Raw genomic sequence first — 17,481 nt, 5'->3', positions numbered from 1 at the left:
GTAACCGGCCGCCCCGCCCCAGAGGTGGCCGCATCTCAGCACTGGGCGAGGGGTCCCTGGGTCACCAGCCGCCCTGCCCCAGAGGTGGCTGCATCTCAGCACTGGGCGAGAGGTCCCTGGGAAACCGGCCGCCCCGCCCCAGAGGTGGCTGCATCTCAGCGCCGGGCGAGAGGTCTCTGGGTAACCGGCCGCCCCGCCCCAGAGGTGGGCACATCTCAGCACCGGGCGAGAGGTCTCTGGGTAACCGGCCGCCCCGCCCCAGAGGTGGGCGCATCTCAGCACCGGGCGAGAGGTCTCTGGGTAACCGGCCGCCCCGCCCCAGAGGTGGGCACATCTCAGCGCCGGGCGAGGGGTCCCCGGGTAACCGGCCGCCCCGCCCCAGAGGTGGCTGCATCTCAGCGACGGGTCTCTGGGTAACCGGCCGCCCCGCCCCAGAGGTGGCTGCATCTCAGCGACGGGTCTCTGGGTAACCGGCCGCCCCGCCCCAGAGGTGGCTGCATCTCAGCGACGGGTCTCTGGGTAACCGGCCGCCCCGCCCCAGAGGTGGCTGCATCTCAGCGCCGGGCGAGGGGTCCCTGGGTAACCGGCCGCCCCGCCCCAGAGGTGGCTGCATCTCAGCCACAGAGGTAGGGGGGAGAGAGGGTTTCTAAGCTCATCTCTACATCCTGGAGGACTAACCACCCCCCCTGCCTAGAGTGTACCCCTCCCTGAAAGGCAAAGGCCTCCTCTCTATGGTGCTAACCATAGAGTCCTAACGACTGCAGCTAGAGCGGCCCTGGCTTCAGCCACCACTCTCGGCTGCCGTGCTCTGGGTGGAGGCTCATGCGCTCCCCCCTCCATCTCTATGATCAGGGTCTGTGGGTGGCGACACTCTGCCTGGGACTCTATGGTGGTGGACCTGGAGGACTCAGCCAGGGCTAGAACTGTCTCATCACCGTGGAGATGCTGCTCAAGGAGGCACTCTGGCCTGCATCTCTATGGCAACAGGCCTGGAGGACTGCACTAGGCCTCCCCTGACCACAGAGACATTGGCTAGAGCGTCACCTCCCCAGCCCTGGGCCATAGGCAGGCGCCTGGCTAGGCCTCAGCTCTATGGTTGGAATGGGGGTCTGGGCTGAAGCCAGGGCCCTAGACAGTTGCCCCACAACCATAGAGCGCGGCTCTGGGGGGTAGAGCGGCAGCGGGAGGCCCACACACCAGGCAGCCTCTCCAGGGGAACGGGAGCATTTATGCAAATGAGCACAATGCATATTCAAAGCTAGACATGAGCGGGAGGCAGCGTTTGCATACGAGGGGGGGTGAATGAGCCTTGTGGGAATGGGGGGGGGCAGGGCAGATCTGGAGCCCGACACACGCAGACACCCCAATGCTCCCAGGAACGGGGGTCCCCGCTGCAGCCACTTAGGGGGCGGCTCCGTCCAGCTCAGCAGCGGGTCCAGGCACCGGATCTGGAACGACAAAGGGGCAGGGGGACAATTGGGGTGAAAACCCGGCTGGGAGAAAAGGGGACAGTGGGGGGGGCAACTCCTCTTACCTGGTCCCTCGCCATCCGGTTCTCCTCCTCTCCCAGGGGATGAGCTGCCCCCGGCACCCAGCCCCACTGCTGCCTGGGGGGGACAGAAGACAAACCGTGGGACCCCAAAATCCTCCTGACGCTGGGCACAGAACCCAGGAGTCCTGGCTCCTACCCTGTCTGCTCTCACCCCCCAGCCCGCACTCCCTCCCAGAGCCAGGGAGAGAACCCAGGAGTCCTGGCTCCCAGCCCCCTCCACCCACCAGCCCCCACTCCCCTCCCAGAGCCAGGGAGAGAACCCAGGAGTCCTGGCTCCCAGCCCCCTCCACCCACCAGCCCCCACTCCCCTCACAGAGCCGGGGAGAGAACCCAGGAGTCCTGGCTCCTACCCCCTCTGCTCTGACCCCCCATGCCCCTCCCAGAGCCAGGGAGAGAACCCAGGAGTCCTGGCTCCTACCCCCTCTGTTCTCACCCCCCAGGTCCCACTCCCAGAGCCGGGGAGGGAACCCAGGAGTCCTGTCTCCTACCCCGTCTGCTCTCACCCCCCAGGTCCCACTCCCTCCCAGAGCCGAGGAGAGAACCCAGGAGTCCTGGCTCCCAGCCCCCCTGCTCTAACCACCAGCCCCCACTCCCTCCCAAAGCCAGGGAGAGAACCCAGGAGTCCTGGCTCCCAGCTCCCTCCACCCACCAGCCCCCGCTTCCTCCCAGAGCCTGGGAGAGAACCCAGGAGTCCTGGCTCCCAGCCCCTCTGCTCTAACCACCAGCCCCCACTCCCTCCCAAAGCCAGGGAGAGAACCCAGGAGTCCTGGCTCCCAGCTCCCTTCACCCACCAGCCCCCACTCCCTCCCAGAGCCAGGGAGAGAACCCAGGAGTCCTGGCTCCCAGCCCCCCTGCTCTGACCCACCAGCCCCCACTCCCCTCCCACAGCCGGGGAGAGAACCCAGGAATCCTGGCTCCCAGCCCCCCCTGCTCTGACCCACCAGCCCCCACTCCCTTCCCAGAGCTGGGGAGAGAACCCAGGAGTCCTGGCTCCCAGCCCCCCTGCTCTGACCCACCAGCCCCCACTCCCCTCCCACAGCCGGGGAGAGAACCCAGGAGTCCTGGCTCCCAGCCCCCCCTGCTCTAACCCACCAGCCCCCGCTCCGCTCTCACCAGCTCCTCGCAGGACGTGTTTTCACTCATCACCAGCTCCGCGCCCAGCCAGGGGGGTCTGGGTGGGGGGAAGTGTGTTAATTTGGGGGTACACACCCAGCCCCTCCCTCCCAGCCTGGGCCTGGACAGGAGGGGGGACTGCTCACCAGGCCCCCAAATGCAGCTGTCTCTGGGGTGGGGTGTCCAGGCTGCCGCCAGCCCAGCTGGGCAGGGCGGGGGGAGGTTATGGGGGGGGCGGATCTGAGGGACAGGTGTGGTGTTCATGGTAAGGGGGGGCATGCCAGGGCAGGGGTGGAAGCAGGGGCCATGCCAGGATATGGGGGCATTACCCAGCCGTTCCTCCCAGCCGCAGCCTCTCCAGCTTCTGGTGCAGCCGAGACACCTGGTTCCGGTACCTGCGGGGCACAGAGAGACAGGTAGGGGTGCTCAGCCGGGGGCACAGGGCTCGCCTCATTTCCCTGCGCGGGGGTGGGGTGGAGAAGTGGCTGTCCGTGCTCAAGGCAGGGAGGGCACGTGGGGGAGCCGTGCCTGGTCGGGGGGGCTTTGCCTGGGGGGGGGGGGACGCACCTTTCCTCCCGGGCATTGGCCTCGTTCACCCTCTGCGCCTCCAGCTGCTTCTCCTGCACCCACCGGGCCTCGAGCTGCTCCCGCGCCCGCAGCACCGCCCCCAGCGCCGCCCGCAGCCCCTCGGCCTCCTGGCCCCGCTCCCACAGCCGGGCCTGCAGCTCCTGGCAGCGCCCCGAGAGCCCCGCCAGCTCCCGGGCACAGCGCCCCGCCCTGGGGGAGAGACGCCGGCGGGTTAGAGCCCCCCAGGGCCGGGAGAGGGGGGGCACCTGGCCCGCTGCTCCCGGGCACAGCGCCCCGCCCTGGGGGAGAGACGCCGGCGGGTTAGAGCCCCCCAGGGCGGGGATGGGGGGGACACCTGGCCCACTGCTCCCGGGCACAGCGCCCTGGGGAGAGACGCCGGCGGGTTAGCCCCCAGGGCCGGGATCGGGGGGGCACCTGGCCCGCTGCTCCCGGGCACAGCGCCCTGCCCTGGGGGGAGAGACGCCGGCGGGTTAGAGCCCCCCAGGGCCGGGATCGGGGGGGCACCTGGCCCGCTGCTCCCGGGCACAGCGCCCCGCCCTGGGGGAGACGCGGCAGGTTAGAGCCCCAGGGCCGGGAGAGGGGGCACCTGGCCCGCTGCTCCCGGGCACAGCGCCCTGCCCTGGGGAGAGACGGGCGGGTTAGAGCCCCCAGGGCCGGGATCGGGGGCACCTGGCCCGCTGCTCCCGGGCACAGCGCCCGCCCTGGGGGAGACGCGGGTTAGAGCCCCCAGGGCCGGGATCGGGGACACCTGGCCCTCTTCTCCCGGGCACAGCGCCCCACCCTGGGGGAGAGACGCCGGCGGGTTAGAGCCCCCCAGGGCCGGGATCAGGGGGGCACCTGGCCCGCTGCTCCCGGGCACAGCGCCCCGCCCTGGGGGGAGAGACGCCGGCGGGTTAGAGCCCCCCAGGGCCGGGATCGGGGGGGCACCTGGCCCGCTGCTCCCGGGCACAGCGCCCCACCCTGGGGGGAGAGACGCCGGCGGGTTAGAGCCCCCCAGGGCGGGGAGAAGGGGGGCACCTGGCCCGCTGCTCCCGGGCACAGCGCCCCGCCCTGGGGGGGAGAGACGCCGGCGGGTTAGAGCCCTCCAGGGCCGGGAGAGGGGGGGCACCTGGCCCGCTGCTCCCGGGCACAGCGCCCTGCCCTGGGGGGAGAGACACCGGCGGGTTAGAGCCCCCCAGGGCGGGGAGAGGGGGGGCACCTGGCCCGCTGCTCCCGGGCACAGCGTCCTGCCCTGGGGGAGAGACGCCGGCGGGTTAGAGCCCCCCAGGGCCGGGAGAGGGGGGACACGGGGGCAGGGAATCGGGGGCTCACCTTGCCCGCTGCTCCCGGCAATCGGCCTCGCTGCGTTTCAGGGCATCGCGCAGATGGGACGCGCTCTGGGCCAGCTACAGGGGGGAGACACGGGGGGGGGTTAGTGCCATGGACGCTGCTCCCCCCCCACCACGGTGCCCCCCCGACTCACCTCCTCCTGAGCCCCCCGTAGCTCCGCCAGCTCCACCGCCTGCTGCAGCTGCAGGGATGCCAGCTCCAGGGGGGTCCTGGGGGGCACGAAGGGGGGACTGGGTCACAGCCCCCCCACGGCTCTGCAGCGCCCCTCACTCCCGATCCACAGCCCCTGCCAGCCCAGCCCTGCCCCCCAGCTCTGCCGGTGCCCCTCACTCCCTAACTGCACCCCAGGGAGCAGAGGATTATGGTCCCAGCTTCACCTGGATTCCTGGGTCCCGGGCTCCAGCTGAAGTTTCTCTGCCAACAGCCGCTCCAGCTCCCTGCGCTCCAGGAGTTTCTCATCTGTAAGTGAAGAAAGGGGAGGGGCTGGGAGCCTGGACTCCTGGGTTCTCTCCCCGGCTCTGGGAGGGGAGTGGGGGCTGGTGGGTCAGAGCAGGGGGGCTGGGAGCCTGGACTCCTGGGTTTTCTCCCCGGTGCTGGGAGGAGTGGGGCTGGTGGGTCAGAGCAGGGGGCGGGGAGCCAGGACTCCTGGGTTCTCTCCCTGGAGCTGGGAGGGGAGTGGGGGCTGGTGGTTAGAGCGGGGGGCTGGGAGCCCGGACTCCTGGGTTCTCTCCCCGGCGCTAGGAGGCGAGTGGGGGCTGGTGGGTCAGAGCAGGGGGGGGGGCTGGGAGCCAGGACTCCTGGGTTCTCTCCCCGGCTCTGGGAGGGGAGGGGGGGCGGGGGGGGTCGAGCCGAGGGGGCGGGGAGCCAGGACGCCTGGGTTCTCTCCCGGCTCTGGGAGGAGTGAGGGCTGGTGGTTGGAGCTGGGAGCCAGGACTCCTGGGTTCTCTGCCCGGCTCTGGGAGGAGTGGGGCTGGTGGGTTAGAGCAGGGGGCTGGGAGCCAGGACTCCTGGGTTCTCTCCCAGGCTCTGGGAGGGGAGTGGGGGCTGGTGGGTGAGAGCAGGGGGGCTGTGAGCCAGGACTCCTGGGTTCTCTGCCTGGCTCTGGGAGGAGTGGGGCTGGTGGGTTAGAGCAGGGGCTGGGAGCCAGGACTCCTGGGTTCTCTGCCCGGCTCTGGGAGGAGTGGGGCTGGTGGGTTAGAGCAGGGGGCCGGGAGCCAGGACTCCTGGGTTCTCTCCCGGCTCTGGGAGGAGTGGGGGCTGGTGGGTTAGAGCAGGGGACTGGGAGCCAGGACTCCTGGGTTCTCTCCCCAGCGCTGGGAGGGCAGTAGGGGCTGGTGGTTAGAGCAGGGGGGCTGGGAGCCAGGACTCCTGGGTTCTCTCGCTGGTTCTGGGAGGGGAGTTGGGGCTGGTGGGTCAGAGCAGGGGGGCTGGGAGCCAGGACTCCTGGGTTCTCTCCCCGGCTCTGGGAGGGGAGGGGGGGCTGGTGGGTCAGAGCAGGGGGGGCTGGGAGCCAGGATTCCTGGGTTCTCTCCCCGGCTCTGGGAGGGGAGTGAGGGCTGGTGGTTGGAGCTGGGAGCCAGGACTCCTGGGTTCTCTGCCCGGCTCTGGGAGGAGTGGGGCTGGTGGGTTAGAGCGGGGGGGGGCCTGGGAGCCAGGACTCCTGGGTTCTCTCCCCGGCCCTGGGAGGGGAGTGGGGGCTGGTGGGTCAGAGCAGGGGGGCCTGGGAGCCAGGACTCCTGGGTTCTCGCCTGGCTCTGGGAGGGCAGTGGGGGCTGGTGGGTTAGAGCAGGGGCTGGGAGCCAGGACTCCTGGGTTCTCTGCCCGGCTCTGGGAGGAGTGGGGCTGGTGGGTTAGAGCAGGGGCTGGGAGCCAGGACTCTGCTGTGCCCCCAACTCATGGCCCCGCCCCCCCGCTCACGGCCCCGCCCCCTGGTTCAGGCCCCGCTCCCGCTCACGGCTCTGCACCAGGCCCCGCCCCGCTCTGGCCCCGCCCCGCTCACGGCTCTGCACCAGGCCCCGCCCCTGGTTCAGGCCCCGCCCCGCTCACGGCTCTGCACCAGGCCCCGCCCCGCTCTGGCCCCGCCCCTGGTTCAGGCCCCGCTCCCCGCTCACGGCTCTGCACCAGGCCCCGCCCCTGGTTCAGGCCCCGCCCCGCTCACGGCTCTGCACCAGGCCCCGCCCCCGCTCACGGCCCCGCCCCTGGTTCAGGCCCCGCTCCCCGCTCACGGCTCTGCACCAGGCCCCGCCCCGCTCTGGCCCCGCCCCGCTCACGGCTCTGCACCAGGCCCCGCCCTGGTTCAGGCCCCGCCCCTGCTCACGGCTCTGCACCAGGCCCCGCCCCTGGTTCAGGCCCCGCCCCGCTCACGGCTCTGCACCAGGCCCCGCCCCCGGTTCAGGCCCCGCCCCGGTTCAGGCCCCGCCCCCCGCTCTGGCCCCGCCCCCGCTCACGGCTCTGCACCAGGCCCCGCCCCCTGGTTCAGGCCCCGCCCCTGGTTCAGGCCCCGCCTCCCCGCTCACGGCTCTGCACCGGGCCCCGCCCCCTGGTTCAGGCCCCGCCCCCCCGCTCACGGCTCTGCACCAGGCCCCGCAGCCGCCGCGTCTGGCGCTCGCGCCGCTCCAGCTCCCGGCGCACGTGGCTCCTCCAGGCCGGGCCGGGCCCCGCCCCCTCCATCGCTTCCGGGTCACGTGCGCTGCCGCGAGCAGATGTAGCGCCGGAGGGGGAGGGGGCGGAGCCGGCCGGCGCATGCGCGGAGAGGGGCCGGGCCGGGCCGGCGCGCGCGGGGCCATGGCCACCTACAGCGTCGCCAACGAGCGGCTGCGGGTCCTGGAGGAGCTGGAGCGCGAGATCGGCGCCTCGCTGCAGAGCGCGGGTAGGGGCGGGGCCTGGCCGCGGAGCGCGGGCGGGGCTAACGGCCAGGGGCGGGGCCTGGCAGCAGGGGTGGGGCGGGGCTAAAGGGCGGGCGGGGCCAGGCTGGAGGGCGCGGGGCGGGGCTAACGGCCAGGGGCGTGTCCTGGCAGCAGGGGTGGGGCGGGGCTAAAGGGCGGGGCGGGGCCAGGCTGCAGGGCGCGGGCGGGGCTAACGGCCAGGGGCGTGTCCTGGCAGCAGGGGTGGGGCGTGGCTAAAGGGTGGGCGGGGCCAGGGCGTGGCTAACGGCCAGGGGCGTGTCCTGGCAGCCGGGGTGGGGGCGGGGCTAAAGGGTGGGGCGGGGCCAGGCTGCAGGGCGTGGGCGGGGCAGGGAATCCCTGGGGGACTGGGGATTCCCGGGATGGGGAGCTGGGGATCCTGGGGCGGGGCAGGGCCGGGGATCCCTGGGGCGGGGCAGGGGTTCTGGGGATCCTGGGGACTGGGGATTCCCGGGAGGGGAGCTGGGGATCCCGGGGACTGGGGATTCCGAGGGGAGCTGGGGATCCTGGGGCGGGCAGGGTGCTGGGGATCCTGGGGACTGGGGATTCCCGGGAGGGGGAGCCGGGGATCCTGGGGCGGCAGGGATGCTGGGGATCCTGGGGACTGGGGATTCCCGGGATGGGGAGCTGGGGATCCTGGGGCGGGGCCGGGGTGCTGGGGGATCCCTGGGGGGGACTGGGGGATTCCCCCGGGGATGGGGAGCTGGGGGATCCCCTGGGGCAGGGCAGGGTGCTGGGGGATCCTGGGGGACTGGGGATTCCCGGGATGGGGAGCTGGGGATCCTGGGGCGGGGCAGGAGCCGGGGATCCTGGGGTGGGGCAGGGGTGCTGGGGATCCCGGGGACTGGGGATTCCCGGGAGGGGGAGCTGGGGATCCCGGGGACTGGGGGATTCCCGGGGGGGCGCTGGGGGATCCCCTGGGGCAGGGCAGGGTGCTGGGGGATCCTGGGGACTGGGGATTCCCGGGAGAGGGGAGCCGGGGATCCTGGGGCGGGCAGGGTGCTGGGGATCCTGGGACTGGGGATTCCCGGGATGGGGAGCTGGGGATCCTGGGGACTGGGGATTCCCGGGAGGGGGAGCCGGGGGATCCCCTGGGGCGGGGCAGGGTGCTGGGGCGGATCCAGCCGGCGCGTCAGGCCCAGAACAGGGGGGCGCTTTGGGACCAGGCTCCCCCTCCCCCCCCGTGCAGGAGGGGGGAGTTATCGGGGCGCCCCCTCACCCCCCAGGGAACGTGATCCTGGAGCTGTCGAAGGAGAAGCCCAACGAGCGGCTGCTGGAGCGTCAGGCCGCCCAGTTCACCGCCTCCGTGCAGAAGGTGGAGTCGGAGCTGTCGGGCCAGATCCGCTACCTCACCCAGGTAAGGGGGCGGGGCCGGGGTGGGGGGCGAGGCCGGCCCGGGGGGGTGTCACTCGGGCTCACCCCCTCTCTCTGCCGTCTCCCCCCCACACAGGTGGCCACGGGGCAGCCCCACGAAGGCTCCAGCTACTCGGCCCGCAAGGGCTGCCAGATGGCGCTCAACCGGGTCGACTACGCCCGGGTGAAGCTGGGGGAGCTGGCCCGCACCTGCGAGCACATGCTGGAGCAGTAGGGGGCGCCGCCGGGAGCTCGGCACACGCCAAGGACACGCCAAGGACACGGGATCGCCGCCGGGCACGTCGGACACGCCCCGGGACACGCCGCAGCACGCGCTGGGATGACACGGGATCTCAGGCCTGGCGTGGCGTGACATGGGATCGACACGGCGGCCGGGCCACGCTCCAACGTATGGACCGGTGTCCCCACCCCCACCCCCCGGGCGTACCGGGAACATGCTCTGACCCACACAGTCACCGACTCTCGGCTCGGGGGGCGGCGGGGGCTGTTTTTCCTACTGCCTGTGTTAAATAAAAGGGGAAAATACCCAATTTGTCCCACGCTGAGCACCTCTGTCGGGGGGTGGATGGGGCAGGAGCCGGCAGTGGGGCAGCCCCACGCGTGGAAGTGCAGGAGCAGGGAGCCCCCCATGTGGGTCTCCCCCCAGTGTAAATCCCAACCCCTCCCCCCCACACACACACAGACAGAGACGTCCCGGCTCCACACCGATCCCGCCCCCGCTCCGGCCTCCGCACAGAGGAAGTGAAAGTGTCTGGTAGCTGGGGGGGATGGGGGGGTTCCTCTCTCCAGAGTTGCCCCCCCATCAGTCTCGGGGGGGGTCCCCTTGCACGCTGGGGGTTCAGGGCAGTTCCAGGTGCCGCCCCCTCCCCCCAGAGAGAGCCTCGGAGAGCCCCCCCCCGGGCACAAATGCAGGGATCTGGGAGCTGCCGGGGGGGACACCCCAAAACCGTACCACCCCCCCTGAATAACCAGACGCAGCCTCCTAGAAACCTGTGTATTAAAGCTCTGACACGCAGTACAAGGGGAATAAATTAGTGGGGGCTCTGGGGGGGCGGGGGCAGGACGCGTGCGTCTCCCCAGAGCCAGCGTACCTCGTCCGTGGTTAGAGATTAGCTTAGTGCGGGGCGCAGCTCTGCGGGGGGAGCCCCCCCTGGAGCCGGGGTCCTTCATCATGTGGGGGGGCTGGGTGTTAGACCCCCAAACCCTCTCCCCCCTCCCCTGCGTACCATCACCCCCCCACCGCCCAGGAAATCAGCGGGGATCGGGGCGCTGGGGTCCGTTCGTCTGGGCAGCCGTCCGTCAGCCCAGCTCGCAGGGGTAGTACAGCCTCCCGGTGCCTGGGGGGGGTGATAAAACGGGGGGGTAAGAGCAATCCAAGGACCCCCCAACCCAGCCCGGCCAGGGCCCCCTCCAGGGAGCTCCCCACAGGTAGCAGGAGAGCGGGCATGGGGGGGGGGTAAATCGGGAGGGGAAACAACCCCCAGGCCCTGGGTCCAGGGGATTAGTTGGGGGGCCCAGCAGTGGGGGGACAAGACTGGGCAGAGATGGGGCACAGTTGGGGGGTGTCTATGAAAATGAGCTGGAGGGGCTCAGAGCCCAGGGATGGGGGTGGATCGGCCGTGGGGGGTGCAGGGGGGCACAGACCGGGGGTGGGGGTGGATCGGCCGTGGGGGGTGCAGGGGGGCACAGACCGGGGGTGGATCGGCCGTGGGGGGTGCAGGGGGGCACAGAACCAGGGTAAATACCCAGCCCCCCAGGGAAGCAGGCCCCCCCCAGCCCCGCTGCCCCGCTCACCTGGGTCTCCCTGGGGGGGCCGCCGGCGCCTCCGGCAGAGCACGTAGGTCAGGCCCCCCACCAGCACCAGGGTGATGCCCAGCAGCACCGGCACGGCCGTGAGGTAGGGACGGGGCTGCGCGGGGGGGGGCCCGTCGCCTGCTCCCTCCCCCTTGCGGGGCGCCATGCCGGGCCCCCCAACGGGGTCTGCAAGACAAAGGGGGGGTTAGAAACTGGGGGGAGGGGATCCCCGCCCCCTTGGGGGATCCCCGCCCCACGGAGAGTCCCCCTCATGGGGAATCCCAGCTGTGAGCTCACCGGTGGTCATGGCTTCATCCGTGGGGCTGGCCGTGGGTCCATGCGACTCCGGGGGTCCAGCTGTGGGTCCATGGGGCTCCGTGGGGCTGGCCGTGGGTCCGTGGGTCTCCAGGGGTCTGGTTGTGGGTCCGTGGGGCTCTGGGGGTCTGGCCGTGGGTCCGTGGGGCTCTGGGGGTTGGGCCGTGCTGGGCATGGGGGGGTGGGCGTTGGGGGGCAGGGGCGCGTTGGGGGGGTTCGGGGCCGGCCCCCCGCCCCCTTGGCGGGCATCAATCCTTCCGGCTTCTGCAGGACACGGTGAGTTGGTGACCTGGCTGGGCCAGACGGGAGGGCCCTCGCCCCCCTGCCCCCCAACAGTGTCAACTCCACCCCCCAGCACCCCACTGCAATGCTGCCCTGCCCACCCAGCACAGGGCCTCCCCCTCTTCCCCCGTGTGCCCCCCCGTGCCCGTCAGACCCACCCCCACGTGTAGGATCTGGGGCCCCCAGCCCAGAGCAGTGGATGGGGACCCCCTTTTTGCAGGGGGGGACAGCAGGCCCCCAAAATCCAGAGGGCGGGAGGGGTTGGGGGTCGGACTCACCTTTCTTCTCCCAGAGCTGGCGGAGCTCAATCACCCAGTCGGCGCTGGCCAGCCCACAGATCTGTATTCGGGGCAGCTCGAACCTGGGGGGCAGGGGGCAGAAGTGAGGGGGGCAGGATTTGGCCTGGCCCCACGGAGCCAGGAGGGATGGGGTGGGGCTGGCAGGGGAGGTTTGGTGGGGATGCGGAGGAGGGGTTGGCCGGGGGGGGGGGTCCGGGGGCGTCTCTGGGACTGGAATTTGCAGCCCCAGGAAATGGGGGGGGCTGGAATTTTTTGAGAACTTTGTCATCGGCTGGGGGGCGTAGTATGGGCTGGGGGGGGGAAGCAGGAGGTGTTAGGGGCTGGGGGCAGCGGGGATTCGGGCTGGCGGGGAAGTGATGGGTATTATGGGCTGGCAGGGGCAGGGGTTATGGGCCGGCGGGGAGGTGTTAGGGGCATTCGGGCAGGCGGGAGGATTATGGGCGGTGGGGCATTGGGGGCAGTGGGGGTATTATGGGCTGGCGGGGCATTGGGGGCAGTGGGGGTGTTAGAGGCCAGCGGGGCATTATGGGCTGCCGGGGCATTGGGAGGCGGTGGGGGCATTGGGGCGGCAGGGGTACTATGTGCCAGTGGGGGTATTCAGGGTGGGGGCATTCGGGCCGGCAGGGGATTATGGGCGGTGGGGGCATTGGGGGTGGGGATTATTCAGGGTGGCGGGGTGTTAGAGGCTGGCGGGGGCATTGGAGGCGGGGGCATTCGGGCCAGCAGGGGGGATTATGGGCCGGCAGGGGGCATTGGGGGAGGCGGCGGGGGGTATTCAGGGCGGGGGGGGGGGTACGTACCGGACGAGGTGCCCCCCGCAGGCCTGGTAGCCCTTCACCTTGTCGGCGAGGTCCTGGAGCCGGCCCCCGGGGGGGCTCGTCCACCTCCGGCATTTGCAGCCCCCGAGGGCGCCCCCCTCGTTCCCCCAGCCTGTGGGGGGGACACGGGGGTTAGGGGGTGTGTTGGGTCTGACCCCCGATACACCCAGCGCAGCCCCCTGGGGAGAGATCGGGGGGGTTCCCAGCCCAGCCCCCTCGGGGAGAGATATGGGGGTGTGTGTCCCAGCCCCCCCGGGGAGAGATATGGGGGGGTGTGTCCCAGCCCAGAGCCCGGGGAGAGATCTGGGGGGGGGTCCCAGCCCAGCCCCGCCTGGGGAGAGATCTGGGGGGAGGGTCCCAGCCCCCCTGAGGAGAGATATGGGGGGGGTTCCCATCCCCCAGGGGAGAGATCTGGGGGGAGGGTCCCAGCCCAGCCCCCGGGGAGAGATCTGTGGGGGGGTCCCAGCCCAGCCCCTCCGGGGAGAGATCTGGTGGGGGGTCCCAGCCCAGCCCCCCGGGGAGAGATCTGGGGGGGTCCCAGCTGGAGCAAGGGATGGGCCGCAGGGGTGGGGGGGACTCACACCCCCACTGGCAGCGGGGGGCTCTGGGGCGGTCAGTGGGGGGGGGTTTAGCCCAGAACCTCCAGCGGGCGGGGGCGGGTCTGAGGCTGGGGCCCCCCCCGGGGGAGATGGAGCCGGGCCCGGGGGGGTCTCGGGGGGCCCTTACCCGGCGGGGGCCTGCAGCAGCAGCAGCAGCAGCAGGGGCGGGGGTCGCTCCGGGCCGGGGGGGCGCTGCCATGGGGCCGGGCACGAACCGAAACTGCGGCCGCCCCGTCCGGGGCCGGGAAGTTTTGAGCCGCCCGGGACTTTCCGGGGAGGGCGGGGAGGGGGCGGCGCGTCCGGCGCCGTGTCTGGCACCCGCCACCCCACAGCTCCTGCCCCCACCGCTTGCTGCCTGCCCCCGGCTCCGTGTCTGGCACCCACCCCTCCACAGCTCCCTGCCCCCGCTTGCTGCCTGCCCCCGGCTCCGTGCCCCACGGCTGCCTGCCACCACCAGCCCCGGCTCCTGCCCCCGCGCTGCCTGCCCCCGGCTCCCTGCCCGCCCCGCCTGCAAACCCCCGGCTCCTGCCACCACCACCACCCTGGCTCCTGCCCCCGCCTGCAACCCCCGGCTCCCTGCCACCACCACCACCCTGGCTCCCTGCCCCCGCCTGCAACCCCCGGCTCCTGCCACCACCACCACCCTGGCTCCCTGCCCCCGCCTGCAACCCCGGCTCCTGCCACCACCACCACCCTGGCTCCCTGCCCCCGCCTGCAACCCCGGCTCCTGCCACCACCACCACCCTGGCTCCCTGCTCCCCCGTCGCTTCGCCTGCCACCCCGGCTCCTGCCCGCCCCGCCTGCAACCCCGGCTCCTGCCACCACCACCACCCTGGCTCCCTGCCCCCGTCGCTTCGCCTGCCACCCCTGGCTCCCTGCCCGCCCCGCCTGCAACCCCCGGCTCCTGCCACACCCCTCACTGCCTGCCCCCGGCTCTGTGCCTGTCCCCACACTGCCTGCTACCCCCGGACTCCAATCCCCCGGCTCCCGGCAGCCCCCGGAATCCACCCCACACACTCCTCCCAGCTCCTCCACTGGCCCCCAGGGCACTGCCTCCCCACCCTGGGACTGCCCCAACATACCCCCGAATAGCCCCTGCTGCCTCCCACTCTGGGTTCTGCCCCAACCTCCTGCCCCACTGAACACCCCCAACTGCCCCTTACCCTGCAGATCTGTGTCCCCAGATCCCAGGGATTCCCAACCCCACCCAGGACCCCTCCCAACTCCCTTCCCCCCCCCCGAGCCCCAGCGACTGGCACCCCCTGAAAACGGGGCTGTCGGCTCCGGGACAGGCCGCCCCACGGCGCGGGGCCCAGGAAGCAGGCGCCTTTCGCCGGTGGGGGCCATGGCCCCGCCCCACCCGGGTCTCTGCCCCTCGGCGTTCGCCGGGTTTGGGGCGTTACGTCTCTCGCGGTGCCGCCTTAACTGGCCGGGGGGTTCGTTAAGAGCCAAATGGCTTTTTGTGGCTCAGGTGGGGGCAGAAAAGCCACAGGAAAAGTGACCCCCCCTCCAAAAAAAAACCCCACCGGATTTAAAAAGAGTTTGGCTTTGCAGAGCGTGGGAACCTGGCTGGCTCCGGGTGGGATAGGGACGGGAAAACCGGGGCTTGGTCTGAGTTCGAGGGGGCGGCGGGGGGGGGGCTTGTGTTGTTCTCGTTGCATGTTCTTGTTTTTGTTTCCTGGGGCTTTTCTGTGACTAATCCGGCGCCGGGCGCGGGGGTGGTTCCGGGCCGGCTGGGGAGAGCGGAGAGAAAACGCACCCTTGGGTGCGGGGGGTTCGGAGCCGGGCAGCTGGGCCCGCGAGGCGTCCGGCGCGGCCCCCGCAATCTCCTCTCCCGCCCCCCTCTTTCCCCTGCACCGCCCCTGTGTGCCCCATAGCAGGGCCCTGATGGGGGTGAAGGGGGCTGGGATGGGGGGCAGATTAGTAGAGACATCCCGGGGGGGGGAGTTCGCAGGCCGGGGGAGCAGGGTGGGTTGGTTTAAAGCCGTTTAAATCGGCAATTGCCACCCCTGAGAGGTGTGTGTCCAGCCTGCTCTTAAAAATCCCCAACGGCGGAGATTCCCCGACCTCCCTGGGCAATTTATCCCAGGGCTTCGCCGCCCCGACAGCCAGGAAGGGTTTCCTGATGTCCGACCTCAACCGCCCCTGGTCCTTGTCCTGTCCTGAGAGATTAAGAACAACGTTTCTCCCTCCTCCTTGAAAACTGTTCTCACGTCCCCTCTGAGTCTTCTCTTCTCCAGCCTAAACCAGCCCAAGTGCTTCAATCCTCCCTCCCAGCTCATGGTCTCTAGACCTTTCAACATTTTTGTTGCTTTTCTCTGGACTCTCTCCAGTTTGTCCACATCTGTCCTGCACGGCGGCCCCCAGATCTGGACACAATACTCCAGCTGAGGCCGAATCAGCACCGAGCAGAGCGGGAGAATGACTCCTCGTGTCTTGCTCACAACACGCCTGCTCATACAGCCCAGAAGGACGTTGGGTTTCTTTGCAACGGCGTCACACTGTTGACTCTCATTTATCTCGTGACCCACTGTGGCCCCCGGATCCTGTGCCGCAGTCCTCGCTCCCGGGCGGTCGTTTTCCATTTCGTATCTGTGCAGCTGATTGGTCCTTCCTGAATGGAGAACGTTGCTTGGGGCTGTGACGAAGTGGGACCATTCTTAACCTTTCCTCTGAATACTGTGTGGGTGCCTCAGTTTCCCCGAGGCATTTTTCTTAAGTCGCTAGGTGGTGGGATCAGGGGGTGAGAGTGGTGCAGAGCAAAGGGCCAGTGCACATTAATGGCCGACACTCTGTCTCCTGGCAACTAATGGCCAGGCCCTGCCCCCCCCCTGCAAGGGGATGCTAAAGGGGGGGGTGAACAAAGAGGTCAGGTGACCTCCTGGCCGGGGAAAGGGGCTGAGCAGAGGAGGGGCCGGAGGGGGGTCAGTCTGGAGCTGGCTGGGGCTGGCTGGGGTGAAGTGCAGACGTGGGGGTCTGGCTCACGGCCCCCCAGAATGGACCCAGCCGAGGGGTCCCATTCTCTGTACCTACAAGCTCTGTTAGACCCTGTTCCTGTCATCGAATAAACCTCTGTGCTCCCGGCTGGCTGAGAGTCTGACTGCGCAGTGGGGGGGCAGGACCCTGTGGCCCCCCCAGGACCCCGCCGGGGGGACTCGCTGGGGGAAGCGCACGGAGGGGCAGAGGATGCTGAATGCTCCAAGGAGAGACCCAGGAGGTGAAGCCGTGGGAGCCTCTTGCCCTGCAGACAGGCTGCTCCGAGGGAGAGGAGGCTCCCAGAGTCCTGCCTGGCTTGGTGGGGAGCAGCCCCAGAGCAGCGCCCGGGGACCCCGGGACGGCCGGAGGCAGGGGCAGAGCTCCCTGCGTTTGTCCTTATTGAATTTCATCCTATTTACTTCACACCATTTCTCCCACTTGTCCAGATCAGTTTGAATTTTAACCCTCTCCTCCAAAGCCCTCGCAGCCCCTCCCAGCTTGGTATCGGCCACAAACTTTATCAGGGTCCTGTCTGTGCCATGATCGAAATCATGGGTGAAGATATTGAACAGAACCGATCCCCGCCAGACCCCACTCGTGATGTCCTTCCAGCATGAACGTGAACCACTGATAACGACGCTCTGGGAACGGTTTTCCAACCAGTTTTGCACCCACCTTCTAGTAGCTCCATCTAAGTTGCATTTCCCTAGTTTGTTTATGAGATGATCGTGCTAGACAGTATCAAAAGCTTTACTAAAGTCAAGATTTACCACGTCTACCCCTTCCCCCCCAGCCGCAAGGCTTGTTACCCTGTCAGAGAAAGCGATCACGTTGGTTTGACACGATTTGTTCTGGACAAATCCCTGCCGACGGTTACTAATCACCTATTATCTTCGAGGTCTCTGCAAACTGATGGCCGAGTTATTTGCTCCGTTAGCTTTCCGGGGGCTGCAAAATCCGGGTTGAAAACCTCAACGGTCCTCGTGTTTGGCAGTTTTCGTTCTCTTCCTAGCGAGCGGAGCCTTCGCCCCGTCCGGGAGCTGGGCCCACGCGGTGATCTGTAATTTGGGCTGGCCGGGGGGGCTTCGCCAGAGCTGAGCACGTTTATCGATGTGGCTGCAGGTTTCTCCAGATGAACGTTGCCGGGCTTCCGGCTCGGATACAGCCCTTCCCATCCAGAGATCTCAAAGCACTTGACAAAGCAGGTGGGTGTCATTAGCGCCACTTCACGGACGGGGAAACCGAGGCACGGAATGGCCCGTGAAGTGCTCCCGCGTGCTCTACCCACTAGGCCGTGGTGCCCGTTGATTATTTACTACAGTGGTCCCCGATTTTTTTGTAGCCTCCTTGTTGTGGCTCCTCCCTTGACAAAAAAAAAAAAAAAAAAAAAAAAGAACAACGGTTATTTATTAATTTAATTTGTTTATTTTTGCACAGTTATCTTGGAGTTCGAGTTGGATACTTAACATCGAATTTTTTTTAAGTTTTTTTAATGTTTGTCAAAAAAAATGTGTGTATCGCACTATAGCCTCCTCGCTT

The 17,481-nt window shown here is 69.3% G+C and overlaps 3 protein-coding genes across 3 annotated transcripts; 1 reads left to right on the top strand and 2 right to left on the bottom strand.

Moving 5' to 3' along the window:
• Positions 1 to 833: 833 nt before the first annotated feature.
• LOC120381620 (autophagy-related protein 16-like) lies at positions 834 to 7,255 on the bottom strand. Its single transcript, XM_039499775.1, has 9 exons — positions 7,150 to 7,255; positions 4,960 to 5,041; positions 4,716 to 4,791; positions 4,565 to 4,638; positions 3,233 to 3,442; positions 2,995 to 3,060; positions 2,666 to 2,723; positions 1,535 to 1,607; positions 834 to 1,448 (listed from the first exon to the last, which is right to left on the bottom strand). The coding sequence occupies exons 1-9, from the start codon at positions 7,250 to 7,252 to the stop codon at positions 1,402 to 1,404; spliced, it is 789 nt and encodes a 262-aa protein (XP_039355709.1). The 5' UTR covers positions 7,253 to 7,255; the 3' UTR covers positions 834 to 1,401.
• A 40-nt stretch (positions 7,256 to 7,295) lies between these two features.
• On the top strand, positions 7,296 to 9,389 carry MED11 (mediator complex subunit 11). The gene is made up of 3 exons (XM_039499777.1): positions 7,296 to 7,451; positions 8,712 to 8,842; positions 8,936 to 9,389. Exons 1-3 carry the CDS (start codon positions 7,325 to 7,327, stop codon positions 9,071 to 9,073), a joined length of 396 nt encoding a protein of 131 aa, XP_039355711.1. The 5' UTR covers positions 7,296 to 7,324; the 3' UTR covers positions 9,074 to 9,389.
• A 449-nt stretch (positions 9,390 to 9,838) lies between these two features.
• On the bottom strand, positions 9,839 to 15,551 carry CXCL16 (C-X-C motif chemokine ligand 16). Its single transcript, XM_039499711.1, has 6 exons — positions 15,411 to 15,551; positions 12,350 to 12,546; positions 11,529 to 11,611; positions 10,951 to 11,232; positions 10,654 to 10,839; positions 9,839 to 10,196 (listed from the first exon to the last, which is right to left on the bottom strand). The coding sequence occupies exons 1-6, from the start codon at positions 15,549 to 15,551 to the stop codon at positions 10,159 to 10,161; spliced, it is 927 nt and encodes a 308-aa protein (XP_039355645.1). The 3' UTR covers positions 9,839 to 10,158.
• Between the last annotated feature and the right edge of the window lie 1,930 nt (positions 15,552 to 17,481).

The sequence above is a fragment of the Mauremys reevesii genome, linkage group 14 (genome assembly GCF_016161935.1).
Source record: "Mauremys reevesii isolate NIE-2019 linkage group 14, ASM1616193v1, whole genome shotgun sequence".
NCBI classification, from domain to species: domain Eukaryota; kingdom Metazoa; phylum Chordata; order Testudines; family Geoemydidae; genus Mauremys; species Mauremys reevesii.
Note: the sequence above shows the minus strand (reverse complement) of the source record. Positions and strands in the feature narration are given on the sequence as shown.

What these genes read in the sequence shown, in the direction of transcription:
- LOC120381620 (XM_039499775.1), bottom strand. Translation starts at nt 7,252, where the DNA reads ATGGAGGGGGCGGGGCCCGGCCCGGCCTGGAGGAGCCACGTGCGCCGG. An exon ending in TACGGGGGGCTCAGGAGGAG is followed by an intron (nt 4,639 to 4,715) that starts GTGAGTCGGGGG and finishes TCCCCCCTGTAG; the next exon opens with CTGGCCCAGAGCGCGTCCCA. An exon ending in TGCCGGGAGCAGCGGGCAAG is followed by an intron (nt 3,443 to 4,564) that starts GTGAGCCCCCGA and finishes TCTCTCCCCCAG; the next exon opens with GGCGGGGCGCTGTGCCCGGG.
- MED11 (XM_039499777.1), top strand. Translation starts at nt 7,325, where the DNA reads ATGCGCGGAGAGGGGCCGGGCCGGGCCGGCGCGCGCGGGGCCATGGCC. An exon ending in CGCCTCGCTGCAGAGCGCGG is followed by an intron (nt 7,452 to 8,711) that starts GTAGGGGCGGGG and finishes CTCACCCCCCAG; the next exon opens with GGAACGTGATCCTGGAGCTG. An exon ending in AGATCCGCTACCTCACCCAG is followed by an intron (nt 8,843 to 8,935) that starts GTAAGGGGGCGG and finishes CCCCCCACACAG; the next exon opens with GTGGCCACGGGGCAGCCCCA.
- CXCL16 (XM_039499711.1), bottom strand. Translation starts at nt 15,551, where the DNA reads ATGGAAAACGACCGCCCGGGAGCGAGGACTGCGGCACAGGATCCGGGG. An exon ending in TGCGGGGGGCACCTCGTCCG is followed by an intron (nt 11,612 to 12,349) that starts GTACGTACCCCC and finishes CCTGCCCCCCAG; the next exon opens with GTTCGAGCTGCCCCGAATAC. An exon ending in CCAGCTCTGGGAGAAGAAAG is followed by an intron (nt 11,233 to 11,528) that starts GTGAGTCCGACC and finishes CGTGTCCTGCAG; the next exon opens with AAGCCGGAAGGATTGATGCC.